This window comes from Ovis canadensis, chromosome 1, assembly GCF_042477335.2.
Source record: "Ovis canadensis isolate MfBH-ARS-UI-01 breed Bighorn chromosome 1, ARS-UI_OviCan_v2, whole genome shotgun sequence".
Lineage (NCBI taxonomy): Eukaryota > Metazoa > Chordata > Mammalia > Artiodactyla > Bovidae > Ovis > Ovis canadensis.
In genome coordinates, this window is record NC_091245.1 from 98,340,164 (window position 1) to 98,363,428 (window position 23,265).

The window sequence follows — 23,265 nt, forward strand, 5'->3', positions numbered from 1 at the left end:
CTTTGCAGGCTTACACTGCTACCCATGAAAAGTTCTGGAGGCAGCAGACAGCAAGTTCAGAAACAGAAGGCTTTTTGTCGTAGCGGAAGCACTAGAGTGTTGACTGGGGTTCAAGTTGGTTTTCTCCCCCTCTTTACTCTGAACTCACAGTCAAAGCCTTATTGTTACAGCCATGGTTGTCCATGGTATCAGTTTGAACTCATTTCTATGCCTAGAGAAAGTCTTAGCTGTGCGTTTAAAATCACCTTCTTTGCTAGGGAAAAATGGAGAAAGAATTAATGAAAATTTAGAAAAGTAAATATTCCCCCTGAATATGAAAAGCTCAGCAAACAATCTTTCTGGGTCCAACCAGTTGTAAGCAAGCACAAGTAATTCCTGCTGGTGTTGGTCAGGCCAAACTGCAGGAGAATCTAGTTTGGAGTCTAGTTCTTGGAGCTCCCAGCATCAGTGCAGCACAACTGTTGTTTTGGCATGGAGCTCATTTAACTGTCTCTGACAGCACTATTTCTGGCTGGGGCATTTATTTTTGGTGACCAGGGAAGTTGTTATTTGTTTTGTTTTGTTTTTATATAGTTCGTACTGCTGTAATGTGATGATGAAGACACTGTGTTATTCCAGGATTGGAGGTGATATGGTTATGTATCCATGGTTGGGGAAGACAGCAGAGACTTCACTGGAACCCCTGTCCTAACTACACAATGACATTGCCTAAGACAGGGTTTATTTATCGACCTGATGTAACAGCTCTGTTGTTAGCTGTCCTGCCATCAGGCCAGTTATTTCAAGAAAAGGCTGTGTAGAAGATGGGTATTTGTATGCTTCTGGGTTTAAAGGGGAAAAAAATCTAATGATATTGTTAATATTTTGGCATTTAAAAAACTGAACTTCAAGGATTATGTTGAAATATTAGAAACAGAGTTTCAAAAGAATGATTTATTTTGCAACCCCAAAGAAAAAAACCAGATGTTCGTAGAGTTCTCAGTCTGCTTTCTGAGGCAGGCGTAAACAGCTGACTTCTGGAACTCTGGACAGAAACCTTGTGTGGAGGTGAAAGACCAAGTTAATCAACTTTGATTGACATTTTCCTTATTAGAATGTTCTGCAGAAGTTATGCATGTTCTTCAGAGCAGCCTAGTGAGTATGTTTCTCCTGTGTCAAAATATAAAGTGGACTGTGTGTTCTGTTTTAATGTAAGGATATTAGAAAACTTTAATTTTTGATTGTTGATGTTGTTGTTCAGTCACTGAGTCATGTCTGACTCTTTGCGACCCCATGGACTGCAGCACACCAGTCTTCCCTGTCCTTCACCATCTCCTGAAGCTTGCTCAAACTCAAGTCCATTTAGTTGGTGATGCATCCAACCATCTCATCCTCTGTCGTCCCCTTCTCCTCTTGCCTTCAATATTTCCAGGCCTCAGGGTTTTTACTAATGAGTCAGCTCTTTGCATCAGGTGGCCAAAGTATTGGAGCTTCAACTTCAGCATCAGTCCTTCCAATGAATATTCAGGACTGATTTCCTTTAGGATGGACTGATTGGATCTCCTTGCAGTCCAAGGGACTTTCAAGAGTCTTCTCCAACACCACAGTTCAAAAAACATCAGTTCTTTGGTGCTCAGCCTTTTTTTGGTCCCACTCTCACATTTCTGCATGACCACTGGAAAAATATAGCTTTGACTATACGGACCTTTGTTGGCAAGGTAATGTCTCTGCTTTTTAATATGCTGTCTAGCTTTTCTTCCAAGGAGCAGGTATCTTTTAATTTCATGGCTGCAGTCACCATCGTCAGTGATTTTGGAGCCCAGGAAAATATGCTGCTTTTGAATACCCTGTCTAGGTGTATCATAACTTTTCTTCCAAGGAGGAAGTGTTTTTTAATTTCATGGCTGCAGTCACTGTCCACAGTGACTTTTGGAGGCCAAGTCTGTCACTGTTTCCATTGTTTCCTCATCTATTTACCATGAAGTGATGAGATCGGATGCCATGATCTTAGTTTTTTGAATGCTGAGTTTTAAGCCAGCTTTTTCACTGTCCTCTTTCACTTTCATCAAGAGGCTCTTTAGTTCCTGTTAGTCTTCTGCCATAAGGGTAATGTCATCTGCATATCTGAGGTTATTGGTATTTCTCCTGGAGATCTTGATTCCTGTTTGTGCTTCATCCAGCCCAGCATTTCACATAATGTGTTTTGCATATAAGTTAAATAAGCAGAGTGACAATATACAGCCTTGATGTACTTCTTCCCTGGTATAGAACCAGTCTGTTGGTCCATGTCCAGTTCTAACTGTTGCTTCTTGACCTGCATACAGATTTCTCAGGAGGCAGGTAAGGTGGTCTGATATTCCCACCTGTTTCAGAATTTTCCACAGTTTATTGTGATCCACACAGTCAAAGACTTTGGCATGCATAATCAATGAAGCAAAAGTAGATGTTTTTCTGGAATTCTCTTGCCTTTTCTATGATCCAGTGAATGTTGACAATTTAATCTCTGGTTCCTCTGACTTTTCTAAATCCAGATTGAACATCTGGAAGTTCTCCGTTCATATACTGTTGAAGCCTTGCTTGGAGAATTTGAGCATAACCTTGCTAGTGTGTGAAATGAGTGCAGTTCTAACTTTTGATAGAACATAGTAATCCATGAGTATTTAACAGTGAGGGCCACTCAGAGTACACTTTATTTAGTCTTTATGTTAGGACCCCATAATCTAAGTAGGATTGATATACATTTAGAAATGGTCAGTTCTAAATCATTTGCTTTGAAGTGAATTGAACTTGAATTGGACCTTTATCGTAAAAGAATACTTTGTAAAGGCAAAGGACTGTACATGTTATTTCTCCCAGCTTTGGTTTTTTCCTTCTTTTTTAAAATAACAGCTTTATTGAAATATAATTTACATACCATAGGATTCATCGTTTTAAAGTGTACAGTTCCATGTCCTTTGTATATTCAGTGAGCTGTGCAACCGTTCCCTCTATCTAGTTCCAGGACATTTTCATCACTCCCCCTAAACCATCATACCCATAATTAGTCACTTTCTCGTCCCTATTTTCCCAGGCCCTGGAAACCACTCATCTAATTTCTTTATGCATTTGTCTAGTATGAAAATTTGGTATAAATAGAATCATACAATATATGACTCTGTGCCTGGCTCATTTGACATTAGAATAACATTTTCAAGGTTCATTAATGTTGTAGTCTATGTCAGTAGTGTTCTATTATATGAATATACTAAACTGTGCATATTCATTCTTCTCTTTGTGTATATTTGGGATGTTTCTGCTTTTTTTCACTATTGTGAATGATGCTACTATGAACATTCATATACAAGATTTTATGTGGACATATGTGTCACTTCTCTTGGGTGTATACCTAGAAGTGGAATTGCTTGATCATGTAGTTCAGTTCAGTTCAGTCGCTCAGTCGTGTCTGACTCTGCGACCCCATGAATTGCAGCACCCCAGGCCTCCCTGTCCATCACCAACTCCTGGAGTTCACTCAAACTCACATCCATCGAGTCAGTGATGCCATCCAACCATCTCATCCTCTGTCGTCCCCTTCTCCTCCTGCCCCTAATCCCTCCCAGCATCAGAGTCTTTTCCAGTGAGTCAACTCTTCGCATGAGGTGGCCAAAGTACTGGAGTTTCAGCTTCAGCATCATTCCTTCCAAAGAACACCTAGGACTGATCTCCTTTAGAATGGACTGGTTGGATCTCCTTGTAGTCCAAGGGACTCTCAAGAGTCTTCTCCAACACCACATTTAAAAAGCATCAATTCTTTGGCACTCAGCTTTCTTCACAGTCCAACTCTCACATCCATACATGACCACTGCAAAAACCTTGACTAGACGGACCTTTGTTGACAAAGTAATGTCTCTGCTTTTTAATATGCTATTTGGTCATAACTTTCCTTGCAAGGAGTAAGCGTCTTTTAATTTAATGGCTGCAATCACCATCTGCAGTGATTTTGGAGCCCCCCAAAATAGTCTGACACTGTTTCCACTGTTTCCCCATCTATTTCCCATGAAGTGATGGGACCAGATGCCATGATCTTCGTTTTCTGAATGCTGAGCTTTAAGCCAGCTTTTTCACTCTCCTCTTTCACTTTCATCAAGGGGTTTTTGAGTTCCTCTTCACTTTCTGCCATAAGGGTGATGTCATCTGCCTATCTGAGGTTATTGATATTTCTCCCGGCAGTCTTGATTCCAGCTTGTGTTTCTTCCAGTCCAGCATTTCTCATGATGTACTCTGCATAAAAGTTAAATAAGCAGGGTGACAATATACAGCCTTGACATACTCCTTTTCCTATTTGGGACCAGTCTGTTGTTCCATGTCCAGTTCTAACTGTTGCTTCCTGACCTACATACAGGTTTTTCAAGAGGCCAGTCAGGTGTTCTGGTATTCCCATCTCTTTCAGAATTTTCCACAGTTTCTTGTGATCCACACAGTCAAAGGCTTTGGCATAGTCAATAAAGCAGAAATAGATGTTTTTCTGGAACTCTTGCTTTTTCAGTGATCCAGTGGACATGTAGTTACCCCATGTTTAATCCTTTGAGGACTAGCTTTGGTTTATTCATCTTGAAAATGGAGAAAACTATGTTTTATAGAGGGTCAGGTAGTCAGATCCTCTGGGGTCACAGGAATATTATTTATAATGAAGGATACATTTTGAAAAGATGAAAGGACCTGGTGTAGAAGTAGACAGACCTTATTAGTCACATGGGGCATCCTAGAGTCATAGGGATCTCTAGGGTCATGATGAAGACCCTGAGTATGAAATATGGGTCAGACTGTTGGAAGTTACAGTCTGTGCGCTTCCACTTTCTAGCTAAGCTTACTTTCCTAGAGTGCAAAATGAATATAACAGATAATCCACTTACTTCACAGTGTTGTGGTGAAGATAAATGAAATAATACATGTAATGGAAGTGTTTTGTATATTGTCAAATCCCATACAAGTGATTGTTGTGAAGATAGTATAATTAAATCTACTTAATTTTGTAATACAAGTCAAAGTCATTCAAAACAGCCTGTAATTAAACTCTTGTATTTCTTCAACATAGATTTTATCCAAAAAGCATAGGGACTCCCAGACATACATATGTATTGTAAATAAAATATTTATATGTGATACAAACCATCCTCCTTCTCCCTGCCACATCCCTGCCTATCCCTACCCTCCAGTCCAAAACAAGCAGGGTTTCACTACTCTCCAGCCATTGGTGTGCCTTTCCCATAGGGCTGTTTTGAAAATATGATAGTTAGCAAAGTCTACTGAGGGTCATCCTTAGGTCCTAGTCGTCGTTGCTGATTTTATCTTGGAAATATATCTTTTATGCTCACTAGTCTCCTCTTTCTCTTCCTGCACACAAGGCAACCAGAGTGTTTAATCTGAACAGCTAGACTCCCACTGCCTTTTAGGGCTCTGCCATGAGAGAGCTGGTGGGATGCTCTGAGATTCTTCAAAAAGTGACAGCTCTCTCATTGGTGCTGCCTTTGATAATATTGTCTCTATGAGAAAATAGGTTTCAAACTAGACTCTCAGGATAGTTAAGGACCTTAAAAGCTCTCCAGAACTAACTCCTAGCTAATGTGTGAAGATGATAGACAGGGAGGCCTGGAGTGCTGCAGTCCATGGGGTCACAAAGAGTCGGACACAACTGAGCAACTGAACTGAATTGAACTGAATGTGTGAAGATTTTAACAATATCCCCAACAAGTGGTTCTTAAGTTTCAGTTGATTCCTTTTTGTGGCAGAAAATTTACTATCTCTCATAATGTTATGGTAAGTAAATATTTGATGTATGAATGTATGGATAGAGGGTGGCAATAAGTTCACTACATCCAACTCTACTAGAGAATTTATTCTTAAATCTAATTGAAAGCTGCCTTCAATTCCTAGTTTCATTCCAACTAAAATAGTTTTTTTTTAAAAAAAAAATGAATTTTCACAAAGAACAATAAAACATATGAACATACAATAGAACAATAAAACAATAGAACATGCAAAGAACAAGAAAATATTTGCCCATGTATCCAACATCTAAATTTTAACATATATTATTTTTGCTAATATGGTACAGATATAATTGCAACACTCTTAATAACCTACATGGATCCCACCTCCTGAATTTTTTCCTACAGTTAATCACTGTTAACTATTTTTCTTGAAGTCACACAATTAGAAAATTGCAGAACTGAGATGTGAACCCAGATGTCCTTGGTTCGAAAGCCATTGCTCTTTCCACAATTCTGTGTTATCCCACTTATGTAAATATATATAATAGTGATAACATTTATCACCAGTTTGTAAGTAGACAGCATTGATAAAATATCAAGGGTTACTTAAAAACTATTCTCCTGTTCCTCTGCTTACCATATTAACTTATTTAAGAATTTTTTTGTTTTCATGAAATGTAAAGATATGAATTATCACAGGTATCAAATTAGTGAAGTTTAAGTTGCAGAAGTTTTATTATATTTGAAAAGAATGTGCCAATTAAGATGATTAATCATTTTTAGTGAAGTGGAACTATATTTTTAGGAGAGGGATTGCTAAGACATTAATATGTCTTCAAGCATTGCCATTATAAGAACTGTCTGGGGGGTCTGAATATGATTAAGCAAATGTGAGGCTAAGTTTTTTTTTTAAAGGCTAACTTGACAGTTGGTTATGTTAATGGGGCATGACATACAACAGCTGGGTTGTAATCTCCTACTATTGTTGGCATTGATTGAGTTCTTAGTAAAGTCTTATTTCCAGTCTGGTCTAATGCATTAAGAAGCGGTGGGAAGGAGAAATTAAGAAAAGAGCAGGGGAGAGCCATTAATATTTGGAAAACGTATTTTGAGATAAGAGTAAAGATTTTTGATGTACTATGTACAAAAGGAAGAACAAAGACAGAGACACTGCCTTGTGTTCAAGAACCTGCATGTGCTTGTTTCCTTAGCAGTGCAGAGCTTATCCAAAGGTCTGAGAGACCTGATTGAGAAAGTCTAGTGTGCAGCCCAGGTGTGTTTTTTGTTTGTTAAAGCCACAAAACACAAACAAATAAAGCGTAAACAATAAGCAAATAAACAATCTTCCTAGTAAGAGGTTCCTGGCCCTCTGGCACTGCCTCCCTCCTCACCCTTTGTTCAAACTGAGAGCCAGGATCTGCCTAAAGGAACAAAGTTGGACTCCTCATCCTGACTTTCGATATCTTTCTGAAATGGTCCTTTACTTCCCATCTTCTCTGACCCCCACACAGGACAGCCTGTGCCCTTTGTTTCAGTCCAGTTGGTCATCTGCACCACTGCTTATGTTCTGCCCACCTAGCTTGTCTTGTATTCTCCCTCTAGTCTATACAAACTTGATTCATTCTTTAAGGAGAGCTAAAATGTCATTTCTCTCTGGAGCCTTCACCGGTAGCCTCTTTTTCCTAATTCCTGTAGTTTTTGCTATTTGTATGGTTTATACTATCCTTTGATTGTTATTTGTCATATGTAATATTATTCCCCATTTCTTCAGAACACTTGTTCACACTTCAGATTCTGCATTGTGTATTAAAATTAGCCTGTTAGAATAATTTATTTTACTTATAAAATTACCTTTAGCTATGTTCTTCATCCTACAAGAACTGCGGAATCTTGTATACACATTACATTCTATTAGGATTAAATCCAGTGAAGTCAATCAGCAGGTTAGTTATTCATCCATTCTTTTATTCAACAAGTATTTTTTGAGCACCTACTTTGTGCCAGGCACTATTCTGGATACAGACAACATAGAAGTGAACAAAACAGGCCCAAATCCTGGCTTTCTCATGGAGTTTGCATGCTAGTGGGAGATACAGACAAGAAAGAAAATAAGTAAATACAATATTTTAGAAGATGATAATGCTATGGGATTAAAAAAAAAAAAAAACCAGTGAAGGAGATAATGGAGGGCTGGGGTGAGGCATAGGGTGAGTTGCAATTTTAAATAGGGTGGTCACCTCACTGAGGAAGTGACATTTGATCCAAGACTTGAAGAGAGTGAGGAAGAGAATCATGTGGATAACTAGGGAAAGCATGCCATTCAGAAGGATCAATTGGCTGAAAGGCCCTGAGAGGGGGGCGGTATTTTATTTTATTTTTTATTTTTTTTTTTTTTTAGTTTTTTATTTTTTAAATTTTAAAATCTTTAATTCTTACATACATTCCCAAACATGAACCCCCCTCCCACCTCCCTCCCCATAACATCTTTCTGGGTCATCCCCATGCACCAGCCCCAAGCATGCTGCATCCTGCGTCAGACATAGACTGGCGATTCAATTCACATGATAGTATACATGTTAGAATGTCATTCTCCCAAATCATCCCACCCTCTCCCTCTCCCTCTGAGTCCAAAAGTCCGTTATACACATCTGTGTCTCTTTCCCTGTCTTGCATACAGGGTCGTCATTGCCATCTTCCTAAATTCCATATATATGTGTTAGTATACTGTATTGGTGTTTGTCTTTCTGGCTTACTTCACTCTGTATAATCGGCTCCAGTTTCATCCATCTCATCAGAACTGATTCAAATGAATTCTTTTTAACGGCTGAGTAATACTCCATTGTGTATATGTACCACAGCTTTCTTATCCATTCATCTGCTGATGGACATCTAGGTTGTTTCCATGTCCTGGCTATTATAAACAGTGCTGCGATGAACATTGGGGTACATGTGTCTCTTTCCATTCTGGTTTCCTCGGTGTGTATGCCCAGCAGTGGGATTGCTGGGTCATAAGGTAGTTCTATTTGCAATTTTTTAAGGAATCTCCACACTGTTCTCCATAGTGGCTGTACTAGTTTGCATTCCCACCAACAGTGTAGGAGGGTTCCCTTTTCTCCACACCCTCTCCAGCATTTATTGCTTGCAGATTTTTGGATCGCAGCCATTCTGACTGGTGTGAAGTGGTACCTCATTGTGGTTTTGATTTGCATTTCTCTAATAATGAGTGATGTTGAGCATCTTTTCATGTGTTTGTTAGCCATCCGTATGTCTTCTTTGGAGAAATGTCTATTTAGTTCTTTGGCCCATTTTTTGATTGGGTCGTTTATTTTTCTGGAGTTGAGCTGCAGAAGTTGCTTGTATATTTTTGAGATTAGTTGTTTGTCAGTTGCTTCATTTGCTATTATTTTCTCCCATTCAGAAGGCTGTCTTTTCACCTTGCTTATATTTTCCTTTGTTGTGCAGAAGCTTTTAATTTTAATTAGATCCCATTTGTTTATTTTTGCTTTTATTTCCAGCATTCTGGGAGGTGGATCATAGAGGATTCTGCTGTGATTTATGTCTGAGAGTGTTTTGCCTATGTTCTCCTCTAGGAATTTTATAGTTTCTGATCTTACATTTAGATCTTTAATCCATTTTGAGTTTATTTTTGTGTGCGGTGTTAGAAAGTGATCTAGTTTCATTCTTTTACAAGTGGTTGACCAGTTTTCCCAGCACCACTTGTTAAAGAGATTGTCTTTACTCCATTGTATATTCTTGCCTCCTTTGTCAAAGATAAGGTGTCCATATGTGTGTGGATTTATCTCTGGGCTTTCTATTTTGTTCCATTGATCTATATGTCTGTCTTTGTGCCAGTACCATACTGTCTTGATGACTGTGGCTTTGTAGTAGAGCCTGAAGTCAGGCAAGTTGATTCCTCCAGTTCCATTCTTCTTTCTCAAGATTGCTTTGGCTATTCGAGGTTTTTTGTATTTCCATACAAATCTTGAAATTATTTGTTCTAGTTCTGTGAAAAATGTGGCTGGTAGCTTGATAGGGATTGCATTGAATTTGTAAATTGCTTTGGGTAGTATACTCATTTTCACTATATTGATTCTTCCAATCCATGAACATGGTATATTTCTCCATCTATTAGTGTCCTCTTTGATTTCTTTCATCAGTGTTTTATAGTTTTCTATATATAGGTCTTTAGTTTCTTTAGGTAGATATATTCCTAAGTATTTTATTCTTTTTGTTGCAATGGTGAATGGAATTGTTTCCTTAATTTCTTTTTCTACTTTCTCATTATTCGTGTATAGGAATGCAAGGGATTTCTGTGTGTTGATTTTATATCCTGCAACTTTACTATATTCATTGATGAGCTCTAGTAATTTTCTGGTGGAGTCTTTAGGGTTTTCCATGTAGAGGATCATGTCATCTGCAAACAGTGAGAGTTTTACTTCTTCTTTTCCAATTTGGATTCCTTTTATTTCTTTTTCTGCTCTGATTGCTGTGGCCAAAACTTCCAGAACTATGTTGAATAGTAGCGGTGAAAGTGGACACCCTTGTCTTGTTCCTGACTTTAGGGGAAATGCTTTCAATTTTTCACCATTGAGGATAATGTTTGCTGTGGGTTTGTCATATATAGCTTTTATTATGTTGAGGTATGTTCCTTCTATTCCTGGGGGGCGGTATTTTAGTGTTTTTGAGAAATAGCAGATAAACCATGTGGCTGGAGGAGGGTGTGTAGGGGGAGAGTAGCAGGGGAAAAAAGTAAAAGAGAGAGCAGGAGAGGGGCTCTAAATTACTCAGGGCCTTGGGCCTTATGGGCTAATGAATGGACTTAGCCTTTCAGTCTTAGATAGGAAGCCACTGGTGGTTTCCAGCAGAGGAGTAATCTGATATCTTAAAAGGCTCACTGTGGCTGCTCTGCTAAATATCACTGCTATTAGGGGAGCAAGGGTGGGAGCAGGGAGACCAGTTAAAGGACTATTCAAATAGCTTAGGGGAGGGACTTCCCTGGTGTCTTGTGGCTAAGACTCTGGGCTCCCAGTGCAGGGGACCTGCATTCAATCCCTGTTCAGGGAGCTAGATACCACATTCCACAATTAATGATTCTACATGCCACGACTAAGACCCAGAACAGCCAAATAAATATTAAATAAATAAAAGCACTTTAAAAAAATTAGCTTAAGGGAAAGATCACAGTATCTTGGGCCGGAGTGGCAAAGGTACCAGTGGCGGTGGTGGTAGATAGATTCTCTGTATGTACTGAAAGTAGAATTAGGCAGATTTATAGACAGATGAGATGATGTGTGTGAGAAAGAAGGGTCAAGAATAATTCAAAGTTTGGAGCCCAAACAACTCCAAATATTGGTGATTACAAACTGAAATGCAATCCAAAGAGGAAGAAACATGTGCTGGGAAAAATCAGGAATTCAGCTTTATATATCACGAGTGTGAGGTATCTGCATTCAACTGGAGAGTTCTACTGGGAAGTTAGATATAGATTGGAATTCAGGAGAAAGATCAATATGGGCATATAAACTTAGAAATTTAAGTACATAAAACATCACTTTTCTGGTCTTCACTCTAGAAGATGTAGTTTCTTTGGAACCATTAAAATCAACTTTTTTATGTTATTGGAAAATTATGAAAATAATATAAGCAAGCTAGCCCATATTAAACAGATCAAATCAGCAAAAAAGAAATATATATACAGTACTTATCTGTTCACTGAAGTGAACTGAAAGTCGCTCAGTCATGTCCAACTCATTGTGACCCCATGGACTATATAGTCCATGGATTTCTCTAGGCCAGAATACTGGAGTGGGTAGCCTTTCCCTTCTCCAGGGGATCTTCCCAACCCTAAGGATCAAACCCAGGTCTCCCGCATTGCAGGCGGATTCTTTACCAGCTGAGCCATAAGGGAAGCCCACTGGAGTGGGCAGCCTATCTCTTCTCCAGTGGATCTTCCTGACCCAGGAATTGAACCAGGGTCTCCTGCATTGCAGGTGGATTCTTTACCAACTGAGCTACCAGGGAAACCCTACTTAACAAATATTTAGGGAGTACTTCCTAAATATTCTGCAATGAGAATATGAAGACACAAAGGGTGCCTTGCCAGCCCTCAAGACACTCTAGTCTGATTGAGGCGATTGTATACTGTACAGTGGAATGAATGAACTGGAGAGGTCTTCTTGGCAACTGTGGGAGCTGAAAGAATGTAGAAAGACATTTCAGTCATTGACCCTTGGGCAGCTTACAGACTGTTGGGTTGGTCAAAAGTTCATTGGGGTTTTTCTATAAGATGTTATGAAAAATCCTGAATGAATTTTTTGGCTAACCCAATAGTTAGACAGACACACGAACAGTTAAAAGCTCTAAAATGTGTAAATAAACCCGCAGGACAGTAGAAAAGCAATACCATGAGGTATTGCCAAATGTTAATATTTGCCTTAGGTGCTCAAGAGGAAAATTTTTCCAGTCTGGCTAGCAGGGAAGGCTTTGAGTGAAATATGAACTTGAAAAAAGGACTTGAAATGAGAGGCAAGCTGTCTTGAGAGGGTGTGATGGTTTTTCTTTTATGCTAGTAGTGATGAGATGCCTGTGAAGGGGTTCTAAGTAAGACTTAAGTTTTGACAATAATGTTTTCAAAATAATGAAGTTTTTCTAGCTGAAATAAGAAGAGATGGCTGGATGAATTCTGGCAGAGAGGATAGATAACTGTTGCAAAAGTTTTTGCTTTTGTGGATTATTGTGGGAATGTTGTGGGAATGGCACATTCAAGTTGAACTAACTAGCAAAGAGTTGGTTGCCTATATAGGGCTAGATTTTGGTGGCACAGCTTGGTTTGGGATTTGGGGGCTGTTTGGGAGGCAAAAATGATAGCCCTAAAAGTGGACAAAATCTCTAAGGGAGAAAATGTGAAAAGAAAAAAATCAGAAGGCTAAGGACTATTTGTCATTTAAGCAATAGCGTTAAAGAGCCAGGAAATTTAAAAAAATATATACAGAAGAGGCTAGAGAGATAGGAAAAGAACAAGGGATCACGGAGTTCAAGAGGAAATAGGGTTAATGTGAAGAAAGTAATACCTAGGTTGGATAAGAACACCTGTGTTCATATTCAATTTTGCTTTCCATAAAGGTTCTATATAATTATCTTATATGACGAAAGAATCCAAGTAGACATCAAAAGCATGACTAAACACTAATCTAGAATCTGGTATCTGGTTCCCCTGTGCAAAATGGGGTCTTCCCTCATGGCTCAGGCAGTAAAGTATCCTCCTGCAATGTAGGAGATCTGGGTTCGATCCCTGGATCAGGAAGATACTCTGAAAAAGGGAATGGCAACCCACTCCAGTATTCTTGCCTGGAGAATCCCATGGACAGAGGAGCCTGGCAAGTTACAGTCCATGGGGTCGTAAAGAGTCAGACATGATTGAGTGACTAAGCATGCATGCACATTCAAAATGGAGGTAATAATAACTAGCTTATTCCTCTAGAAGCTTAGACCAGGAAAAGGCCTTAAAAATCACCTGGTTTCAACTACTTCATACTTTTATGAGGACAGTTAGGCCTCTGGAGAAGTATACTCCCAAGTTCATATAGTTATTTACTAACAGAGGTGGGACCAGAAAAAGGATCTTTTTGAGTTTTAACTTAGACTTTTCTCTTCCTCGCTGTCTCTGCGTAAGCCTAGATGACATTCATTTATTCTAAAAGCACCGATTTAATGGAAATAGCTAAATACATTTTAAATGTGCATTTTTAAAAAATGAAGACTATATTGTCTTAAGTTACCACTGGTCTAGGTAAGAAATGTGTTGTCTACTTATCATTCAAATCCATTCAAGAGAAAATGCTCAGTCATGTCCATCTCTCTGTGGCCCCATGGACAGCAGCCTGCCAGCCACCTCTGTCCATGGGATTTCCCAGGCAAAAATACTGGAGTGGGTTGCCATCTCCTCCTCCAGGATTTGAGAGAATGCTCAGTTCTAACTGTGGCTCCTGAGTCCACTTCATTCACTCATTTTTATCTTTCAAAGCAAATTGCAAGTGCAATTTCTAGTCGAAGCTTTCTTTCTCTCACTATCCCAGTTTAAATGAATCACTCTTTCTTCCGGGTTCCCATAGATTCAGTATTTTTCAAAGCTTCCGGACAAAATTTATTAGTAGGTCTTGAAATCAATTCAGTGGGTCACTCCCAAAAAGAGAAATGAAATAAAAAATATCAAAGTGCATCCATCCCACAGAGTGCTGGTTAACATTACTTTGGGGAATTTGTGCTTCAGTTGTGTGTGTGCATGCACTGGATTTCAGTATGAAGTGTAAAAAGTTTAAATAACACAGGCTATAGCATAAAACACATGCATACATGCATGCTAAGCCACTTAAGTCATGTCCGACTCTTTGTAACTTTATGGACTGTAGCACCCCAGGCTCCTCTGTCCATGGGGTTCTCCAGGCAAGAATACTGGAGTAGGTTGCCATGCCATCTCCCAGGGGATTAACCCATGTCTTTTACATCTACTGCATTGGCAGTTGGATTCTTTATCACTCATGCCACCTGGGAAGCTCAAAACATATACATATGTATTTATATGGCCACCTATCTCTTGGAAGGTTGGGTCTGTCTTCATCTTTGTATCCCTCTTGCTCAACATATCACCTGCTGTGTACAAAGGGGATGTTGATTGGAATTATTATGTATAAAGAATTAGACGAATGAAGAGCAGGTGTGGAGAGGAAATGACTACTTGAATTAAGTATAAACTTTTGTTTTCTTTACTTTGAATGTTAATATCGCTTTTTTTTTTTTTTTTTAACGCTAGTATTATTGCAACCAAGAACCTGCGTTTGGTATCTGTGCTGTGGAGTTGTCTCCCAGTCACCTTCAATGTCCCGTGTGGTGTGGTATAAATAATACTTCCTGCTAATGTTGCAGCTGTCATTCAAGGATCTTAAATTGCTTTAGGAGCAGGATCTGGTGATGAGTGCCTGGCTCCATTTGGCAGGTGCTGGAGTTAAGAACTAGTGACTGGGTGAAATCTCTGGGCTCCAGTCTGACGCCTCCCTTCATCACCTCCCACCCTCTTTTTCTCCCTCATCCCTTAGAGGGAGTAGCCTTTGACCCTGCCTCTTGGAGCTGGTGTAGCTGGTAGAGAGTTTGCAAAGATTTCACTGAACTGGAAGATTGGCCCTTTATTTGGAGGTAGCAGACAGGTGTGTGGACTTCCCAGTGGTAGTTCAGTGATAAAGAATCTGCCTGCCAGTGCAGGAAACACAGGTTTGATCCCTGGGTTGGAAAGATCTCCTGAAGAAGGAAATAGCAACCTATTCCAGTATCCTTGCCTAGGAAATCCCATGGACAGAGGACCCGTGGGGTCACAGTCAGACATGACTGAGCACGCAGAGGCATGTATGCACACGTGCACACACGTAGGTGTAGGGGTAGGTGAGCAGGATAAGAAAGGCCATTTCTCACTGCCTCAAGGCTTGAAAGGTCCAGGGAGAAAACCTGGGAAGGAACTGATTAGAGGTGTGCTTCTGGGTATCAAAGGAAATTAGAAACCCCTCTGATGAGTCCTTCTTGAAGATTTGTACCTGATAGGAAGGCGATATTCCATACATGGTCACCATTCTGTGGGCCATTTTGTATACTTGCAATCCCACCATCACCTTGAATCACTCCCCTTCCCCATTTCCTGGGAGCTTCTGGGGCGTCCGCCCCCTCTCTTTTAGGAGAAACTGTTAACTGCTTACAGTTGGGCCTGGGAGACTCTGCAAGAGTGAGAGCCGAGTCCTAGCTAAGGAGTCAGGTTACACCACTTGTGTTTGAGTTCACGCAGCATGTTCCTCTGTCAGGGATTCCGCAAATATCTCCCGAGGTAAAAAAGGAAAGCGGGCGCGCTCCAGCACCCAGAGCAGAGCCCAGGCCCAAGTGCGGGAGGCAGCCAGCCGCCAGGGCCATGTCGCCGTAGCCCCGCAGTGTGGCCGCCGGCTCGCTTCATGCCGCGGTGCAGCTGCACCACGTTCCTGGGCTGAGGGGGGCAACCGGGCACGTGCTGCTCCCCATGGGTTGCCCACCATGTCTAATGGATATCGCACTCTGTCCCAGCACCTCAATGACCTGAAGAAGGAGAACTTCAGCCTCAAGCTGCGCATCTACTTCCTGGAGGAGCGCATGCAGCAGAAGTATGAGGCCAGCCGGGAGGACATCTATAAGCGGGTGAGTGCTGGGGGTGCTGCCACTCCCCTGGGGCGGCCAGGGGCCAGTGTGGACACATCAAGATGCCGGGTTGTTCCTATGTTCCTCCTCATGCTGTGCGAACTAGCGAGGGAGGCGGTTCCGGCCGGCTTTGGTCACCTTCATGCCTCCTGACCTTGGACAAGCCCATTTCGCCTCTTTTATTTCCTACTCTCCTACTCTGTAAAAACAGGGAGTGGGATTAAATCAGAGGCTCCCAAAGTCTGGTGTGGAACTGTGGAGACAATCACCTTGGGAGCTGCTTTCTAAGTGTAGCTACATTCCTGACTCACCCCCAGGGATTCTGATTTAGTAAGGGAGGGGGAACTTAGAAACCAGCATTTTAAAACAACCCCTGGAGGAGACTGAAGCTGGTAGTTTTTAAGTCCCATGCTCTGCTTAGAGCAGGGAGCCTTCTAGCTCTGTCTGGCACATGGGGGCAGGAAATGATGCCATGGGGGAAAGGGCAGGGATGGAGGACATTTCTCTTCCTTGAGAAATCCATGATTTGTTTTTGAAGATGATTATTCAGATGAATTTCTAGAACAGAATGTAAGGCGTTTTCATCTTTCGGAATAGTTCACCTTAGAATGAAGAATGGGTATTGATGGAATGAACAGCCTGTTGGCCTTGGGTGGGGTGTGAGAGGGAATGGCAGCTTCCCTGGAAGGGAGGACCATCTTAACTGATGGGTGAATGGGGTGGGGAAGGAAGACTCGGGGGCATTGGCTGAGTTGAGGGTGAGACAGCACCTTGGTAAGAGGACATTAGGCTATGGTTTACAAGGATTAAGCTTCCTAACTAGTTGCCACAATGTTAGTTTCCTTAGCTTTCTTAGTGTCTGGGCAAGCGGAAACTCAAGTGGCCAGAGTGACCTGGAGCTGATGGCCTCTGACTTTATCAGAGATCCTGAATCTCCAGCTGTTCATACCAGAAGAGTATATGAATATTATCATTGTCTATGTGTGCCCTATCCTGTTGAGAAGAAGGTTGGGATGCATTACAGGATGCTAGATAATGCTTTGGATCAGAGGAATAACTGGTGTCTATGAGACCCAAACCACTCTTTGGTAAAGTCAACTATTATGAGCAGCTAAATCTGAGGCATTTAGCCCTATTTTCTGTCTTTCCTGGATTTCTATGTTTTAACCTGAATTTTCCTGAAATTGATCAGACTCATCTTTCATCTTTTATGTGGCTATATAGTGAGGTGGGCTTCCCTGGTGGCTCAGCTGGTAAAGAATCTGCCCTCAGTGCAGGAGACCTGTGTTGGAAAGATCCTCTGGAGAAGGGAAAGGCTACCCCACTCCAGTAATCTGGCCTGGAGAATTCCATGGACTATAGTCGCAAAAAGTCGGACACAACTAAGTGACTTTCACTTTCATGAGTGTGCCTCAGTGGAACTGCTGGTAGTCAAGGAGGATATTGCCAAGTGAGCATTGGTAACAGAGAGAGGAAGAAGAGGAGCATGAGTAGCAGTATTTGCCTTAGAGTAGGAATAGTGAATAAATTTGCTCACTGTGCAGAGAAAGGAAAATTTTCCTACTAACTGTCTCTAAAGCAAGGCAGAAGGAAGGGACAATTTCTTAGATAATTTGAGAGGGAGGATTTTTTTTTAGCTTGAATCAAGTGACTGTTTGAGTCATTTCATCTCATTTAGTCTCACCCCCTGCTCTGCAGTGGCTAAGGAGACAGTCTTCAGGGAAACTTTGGGTCCTTGTGAGAGGGCACCATTGCTTTCCTGGAGAAGTGTGATTAAGATTATAGCGACTTGTTAGGTGGTCCAATGGTTAGGACTCTGTGCTTCCAATGCAGGGGGTGAGGGTCCCATCCCTGGTTGGGGAACTAACATCCCACAAACCATGAGGTACAACCAAAAAAAAAAAAAAAGATTATAGAAGCTGCATGGGAGACTGGTCTGGGGGTAAGAGAACATCGTCACGTGCAGAGGTGACAACCCTTTTGTTAGACTCCGGTATTTCCATGAGGTTTCTCAGGTGGTGCTAGTGGTAAAGAATCTGCCTGCCAATTAAGGAAACGTGAGAGACGTGGGTTCGATCCCTGGATGGGGAAGATCCTCTGGAAGTGGGCATGGCAACTCACTGCAGTATTCTTGCCTGGAGAATCCCATGGACAGAGGAGCCTGGGGGGCTACAGTCCATGGGGTTGAGAAGAGTTGGACACGACTGAAGCAACTCAGCACGCACGCACACAATGCCATGAGTCCCACTCAGGTGGTAAAAATGGCCCTGTCTCTTTTTGGTCATAAAAGCAGAGTAATCAGGCAGCTACTGGCCTCATATAATCTGGGGAATCTTAAACCTTATAGGGTCACAAAGGGACTAACACAGTTAAATGTGAAACCCATGTGTGGGAATATCTGAGGGTGAGATTAAAAGAACCAAACTGCTCCGTTTTAAATTATCATAACTATTACTACTAGTAGGCATACAGCTACCGCCTACTTGAGTATTCTGTACTCCCTCCTTTCACTTCTCATCATACCTTTATTCCATTCACCTGTCAGATCACTCATCCCAGTTTGCTGTGATTATTTGGGAAGCACCAACATCTTAGGTTAACGTGCCCTCATTTAGGAAGCAAAACACATAAAGCCTTTATCAATCATTAACATCATAGTTGAAATTAGTTTATCATACTTTGTAGTGATGAGGGATTGATAGAAATCAGGGCAGTTCCACTTTGACAGAAGGAAAAAGGATTAGAAAACCAGAAATCAGGAGCCCTGGACAACCAGAGACCTGGGTGAGTTACTTAGCCTTTCTGAGCCTCTTCCAGTTCCTGCAGAACTGGCATTAAGAGTAATGCACAGCACCATAGGCACTGAAGGTTATCTGTTGAGGGTATGAATAAATAACCACCATAATGATTAAATAAGAAGACATATCAAAGCACTCTGTGAGCTTTATCGCATTATACATATATGAGAGGGCAGTAGTTGTATGCCTACTAGTAGCAATAGTTATTATGATATTTTAAAATGAAGCAGTTTGGCTCTTTTAATCTCACCCTCAGATATTCCCATGCATATGTTTCACATTTAACCGTGTTAGTCCCTTTGTGACCCCACAAGGTCAGGACCATGAATTAGCACCCGTGTTGGCAGAGACAAGGAGAGTGATATGTGATGCGTCACATGGTAAGTCAGGTAGTTCAGATAAGGATTTAGAACCCTGTTCTGTGGCTAAACTTAGCTTGATTTTTCTTTAGTGCTGAAAGGACTCTTCTTTAAATGTAGTAAAAGCATTAAATCATACTCAACTAAGTTAGTCTGCATTAATTTGAGTGTTGTATGCATGGTTCACTTAAAGAAAACTAGTATTTGTGAAACATGTAAGAAAATTCTATTGTGAATAGGAATTATTTTATCATTTTACATATATTTTACTATAGTAAACTTTTGAGTTAGTTGTACTGAAGAGTAAAAAATATTGTCTTAGAAACAAGCATGCATTTCACCATGGTGACTATAGGGAATGGAAATATGAGAAACTTTAGGAGAAAAGGACTAGAGAGAGGGTTCTGCCTTTCTCTTTCCAAGTAGCAAGTCCTCCTTTATGTAGCTAATTGAGGGATAGACTAAAGTAGATATACACAATTCTTAATTGTAAAGGAAGCTACAAGGCTGTTTAATTTTAAGAGAAGTTGTAAGAGTTAGTTATATAAAAACTTAAAAGTATCAACTTCAAAGCAAGTAAATGTAAAAGGAGTTAAGGGTTTCTCTCTTTCAAGCTGTTCGGAGAATTAAGAAATAAAATAGTATTAAATTATACATAAGAATTGGTTCTGTGAGACTGGCTACTGTTTGTTGTGTGTTTAAGTTAAACTACCTTTAAGCTTCAACTTTTGTAAATGACTAGACACACAGGTGGAGGCTGCGTACCCTCAGCACAGAAATACTGGGGCATGATTAGGTGCCACCGCCCCCTCATGGTAGCATATATTAATTGTAGGTTCAGAGTGTGGGGTAGACAGTATCTAAAGCACCGAAGGGAGAGATCATTGCAGTACACAGAGCTCCTGATTCTGAAGCAAAGTCAAGTCAGAAAACTGTAAGTGGTCTACAGCTGAGCATGGCCCACTCCCAGGGAGACTGGCTTGTTAGCATTTCTGAACTGCAGCTGCTCTGGTAAATAATTTCTGGGCGGCATCTTGGCGAACTTCCTCGTTGCTGTTGATTATCTAATCCTGCATCTTCTCATGATAGCCAAGTGTGCCGCTGCTAGAAATATGCCCAACCCTGGAATTTATGAAATCCACTGCTGTGTGGTAAACACCCAATCCCCAAACAGCACACTAAAACCTCCGTCCACTGTGTTTTGCCCACATGATGACTACTTACTTGTTATGCTTGTTTGAATTTATTATTATTCAAGATCGTTTTTAAAGAGACTTAAGGTTCCATTCTATGAATGGAATTTAAAATCTGACAAGGTCAGATCCTGTTGCTTAAGCAACAGTAGAAATTGAATATTATCATCCTGGACCAAAGAGAGTCTGTGTTGAATATGACATAATTGACGTTGGAAGTTAAAGTGGTTTTGGCCTTTAGGATAGGAGTTGAAAGAGTTGTGTTCTCTTGTTCTGTGGGCTTTAAACTGCCTGACTTCTTTGAGCTGTGGTTTCTCTTCTTTTGAGACTGGATTTTTTCCTGAGAGTACTTTGATGCTTATACATAGCTTATTTCTGCAGCTAGTTTTTTAAAACAGCCCACTGACTTTACTTGCCTACCAAATTTTTATCATCCCTGCTATTCTGCTGTCACTGGGTGCAGTCGCTAAGAGTTAGGAACAAGACAGACGTGAGATGACATCTTGGTTCTACCCCTGGCTACCTGGGTTAACTTAGACAAATACTGGAATTTATCTTTGCTGAAGGGGGTGTTGTAATACTTTCTATCTTACAGGGTCTGAAGGAGGATCATATGAGCCTATTAGTTGAAATCAGCACAATGCCTATCACATGGTAGTAAGCCGTCATGTAATTTTTGCTGCTGCTGTGACAAACTGAGAGATGGCAAAATTATCCACATCAGTCCAATTACTGAACATGTTCAATTTGGACCATTTTTTAAATTCTGAATCAGTTTCTTCATCCTCAGTAGTGGACTCGGGACCGTTTGTCTCAATTCTTCATTTTAGTTTGCCCATGTATATAACATTATGTAATCCAAGTGTCTTTGTAGCAGCAAAGTTACTGGCACCCTCAAATATGAATGTTTCTTTAAAAAAAAAACCAGTAAACAAGAAAGGCTGAGTTTGTTAAGTTTTTTAATAAAACATTTTATTTAGTCATAATACAAAGTCCTTTGCTTTCACAGAAACTATTATTATGACTATGATTGGTCATAATTAAAAATTTTTTATCATCTTTGTTTTGTACTTTGTAGCTTGGTCTGGTTCTAAATTCAGCTTATTTAGTTTATTTTTTAAGACCTATATTTCTTTTTAATGGAGATATAACTAACATATTGCATTAGTTTCAGGTGTACAACATGACGATCCTATATATATATATATACACACATTATATGATGAGATGATCACCACAGTAAATCTAGTTCACATCCATCACCCCACATTTGTTGTTACTGTTCAGTCCTCCATCGTTTCCAACTCTTTGTGACCTCAGAGACTGTAATACACCTGTCCTTCCCCATCTCCCGAAGTTTGCTCAAACTCATGTCCATTGAGTGGGTGATGCCATCCAACCATCTCATCCTCTGTCATCCCCTTCTCCTCCTGCTCTCAATCTTTCCCAGCATCAGGGTCTTTTCTAGTGAGTCGGCTCTTCGCACCAGGTGGCCAAAGTATTGGAGCCTCAGCTTCAGCAACAATTCTTCCAGTGAATATTCAGGGTTGATTTCCTTTAGGATTGACTGGTTTGATCTCCAGTCAATCAGCCCACACAGTGATACTTTTTTTCCTTATATGAGAATTTCAAGATTTACTCTCTTTATTGGATTTTTTTTTTTGGCTCAATGACTAATTTTCTTTGGTCCTAAAATGATGTCTTTAGGTTTGGGGAAATGTGATGAGTAATAGTGTACGTACAGACTAGGCCCCCAAAAGTTCAGTGAAGTCCCAAGGAGCTCCATTAGGCCATATAATTGAGGAACCTTGACTTGAACCAATGGAAGGTAATTACAGAAAGACAAGTATCTTTGAGGGATATAAAAATGTAGGGACAGAAGTTTTAGGCTCAGAATACTTGAATTCTGACTCCACCTTTCTCCCACTACATCTCCTCGGCCTGGTTCTTAACTTCATTGAACCTTAGTTTCCTAAGACGGAGGCATGAATTCCTGTCCTGCCCTGCTCCCTATATGTGGACTTGTTTAATGTGTTAGATGTTTGAAAACTGTAAAGCATTATTGCTACCCTGCATACCTGGAGAGTGTATACCTTCTCGGATTACTGTCTAAAGTGACTGTTGCAGCTGCTGGTGCAGAGTGAGTGGTTTTCTTATATTTAACAGAGCTGACTCTGTCTTCTTTTTATAGTTGGATACCTTGTTTAGTCAGCTGCTCAGTTTTTTCCCCTTATGTTTTACTTATGTGAACATTAAGAAATATGTATAGTAAGGAAGAGGGAAAGGTGAATAAAGAGAAATGAGGGCTACTTTCGCCAAACTATTTTTAAACATTTCTGTAGAAGTCTGGTATGAACATAGTCTGTGTGTGCTGACTCGTCACTCTCTGCTTTCTGAGGTTCTTGTAGCCTTGCTTGTGATTTCCTCTTCTTTGGTGGAGTAGAAGTAGGAAGAAAGTAGGGAGACTTCATTCATTAAATAGTTGTAACCAGTATTTGTGTTGCTGGTTAAAATTTTTTAAACTTCACACCATTAAAATGGCTTTGGTAAAAACAAAACAGAGACAGAGAATAGCATGTGTTGGTCAGGATGTAGAGAAAGTGGGAACCCCGTGTATAGCTGGTTGGGAATGGAAACTGGTGTCACTACTGTGGAAAACGGTGTGACAGTTTTTCAAAAAAATTGAACATTGAATTATTATATGATGCAGCAATTTCTATTCTAGGTATATACCCAAAATAAGTGAAAGCAGGGATTTGAACAGATCTTTGTACATCCGCATTCATAGCAGCACCTTTCACATTAGCCAAAAGGTAAAAGCAACCTAAATATCCATTGGCAGATAAATGGATAAACAAAATGTGGTGTATACATACCATGGCCTATTGCCTAGCCAAGGAAGCTCTAACACATGAATAAACTTAAAGGATGTTATACCAAGTAAAATAAACTAGTCACAAAGGGATAAATATATGATTTT

At 40.4% G+C, this 23,265-nt stretch overlaps 1 protein-coding gene across 9 annotated transcripts in view; it reads left to right on the plus strand.

Moving 5' to 3' along the window:
• PDE4DIP (phosphodiesterase 4D interacting protein) overlaps nt 1-23,265 on the plus strand; it is a 250,860-nt gene that overhangs the window by 83,942 nt on the left and 143,653 nt on the right. For 7 of the 9 annotated variants that reach the window (XM_069602460.1, XM_069602428.1, XM_069602469.1 and 4 more), the window contains exon 4: nt 15,825-15,935. In XM_069602460.1, coding sequence (XP_069458561.1) covers nt 15,825-15,935 — 111 coding nt within the window. Of the gene's footprint in view, nt 1-15,469; nt 15,936-23,265 lie in introns of those variants that run through there. The other 2 variants (XR_011259665.1, XM_069602493.1) reach the window with 1 other exon arrangement.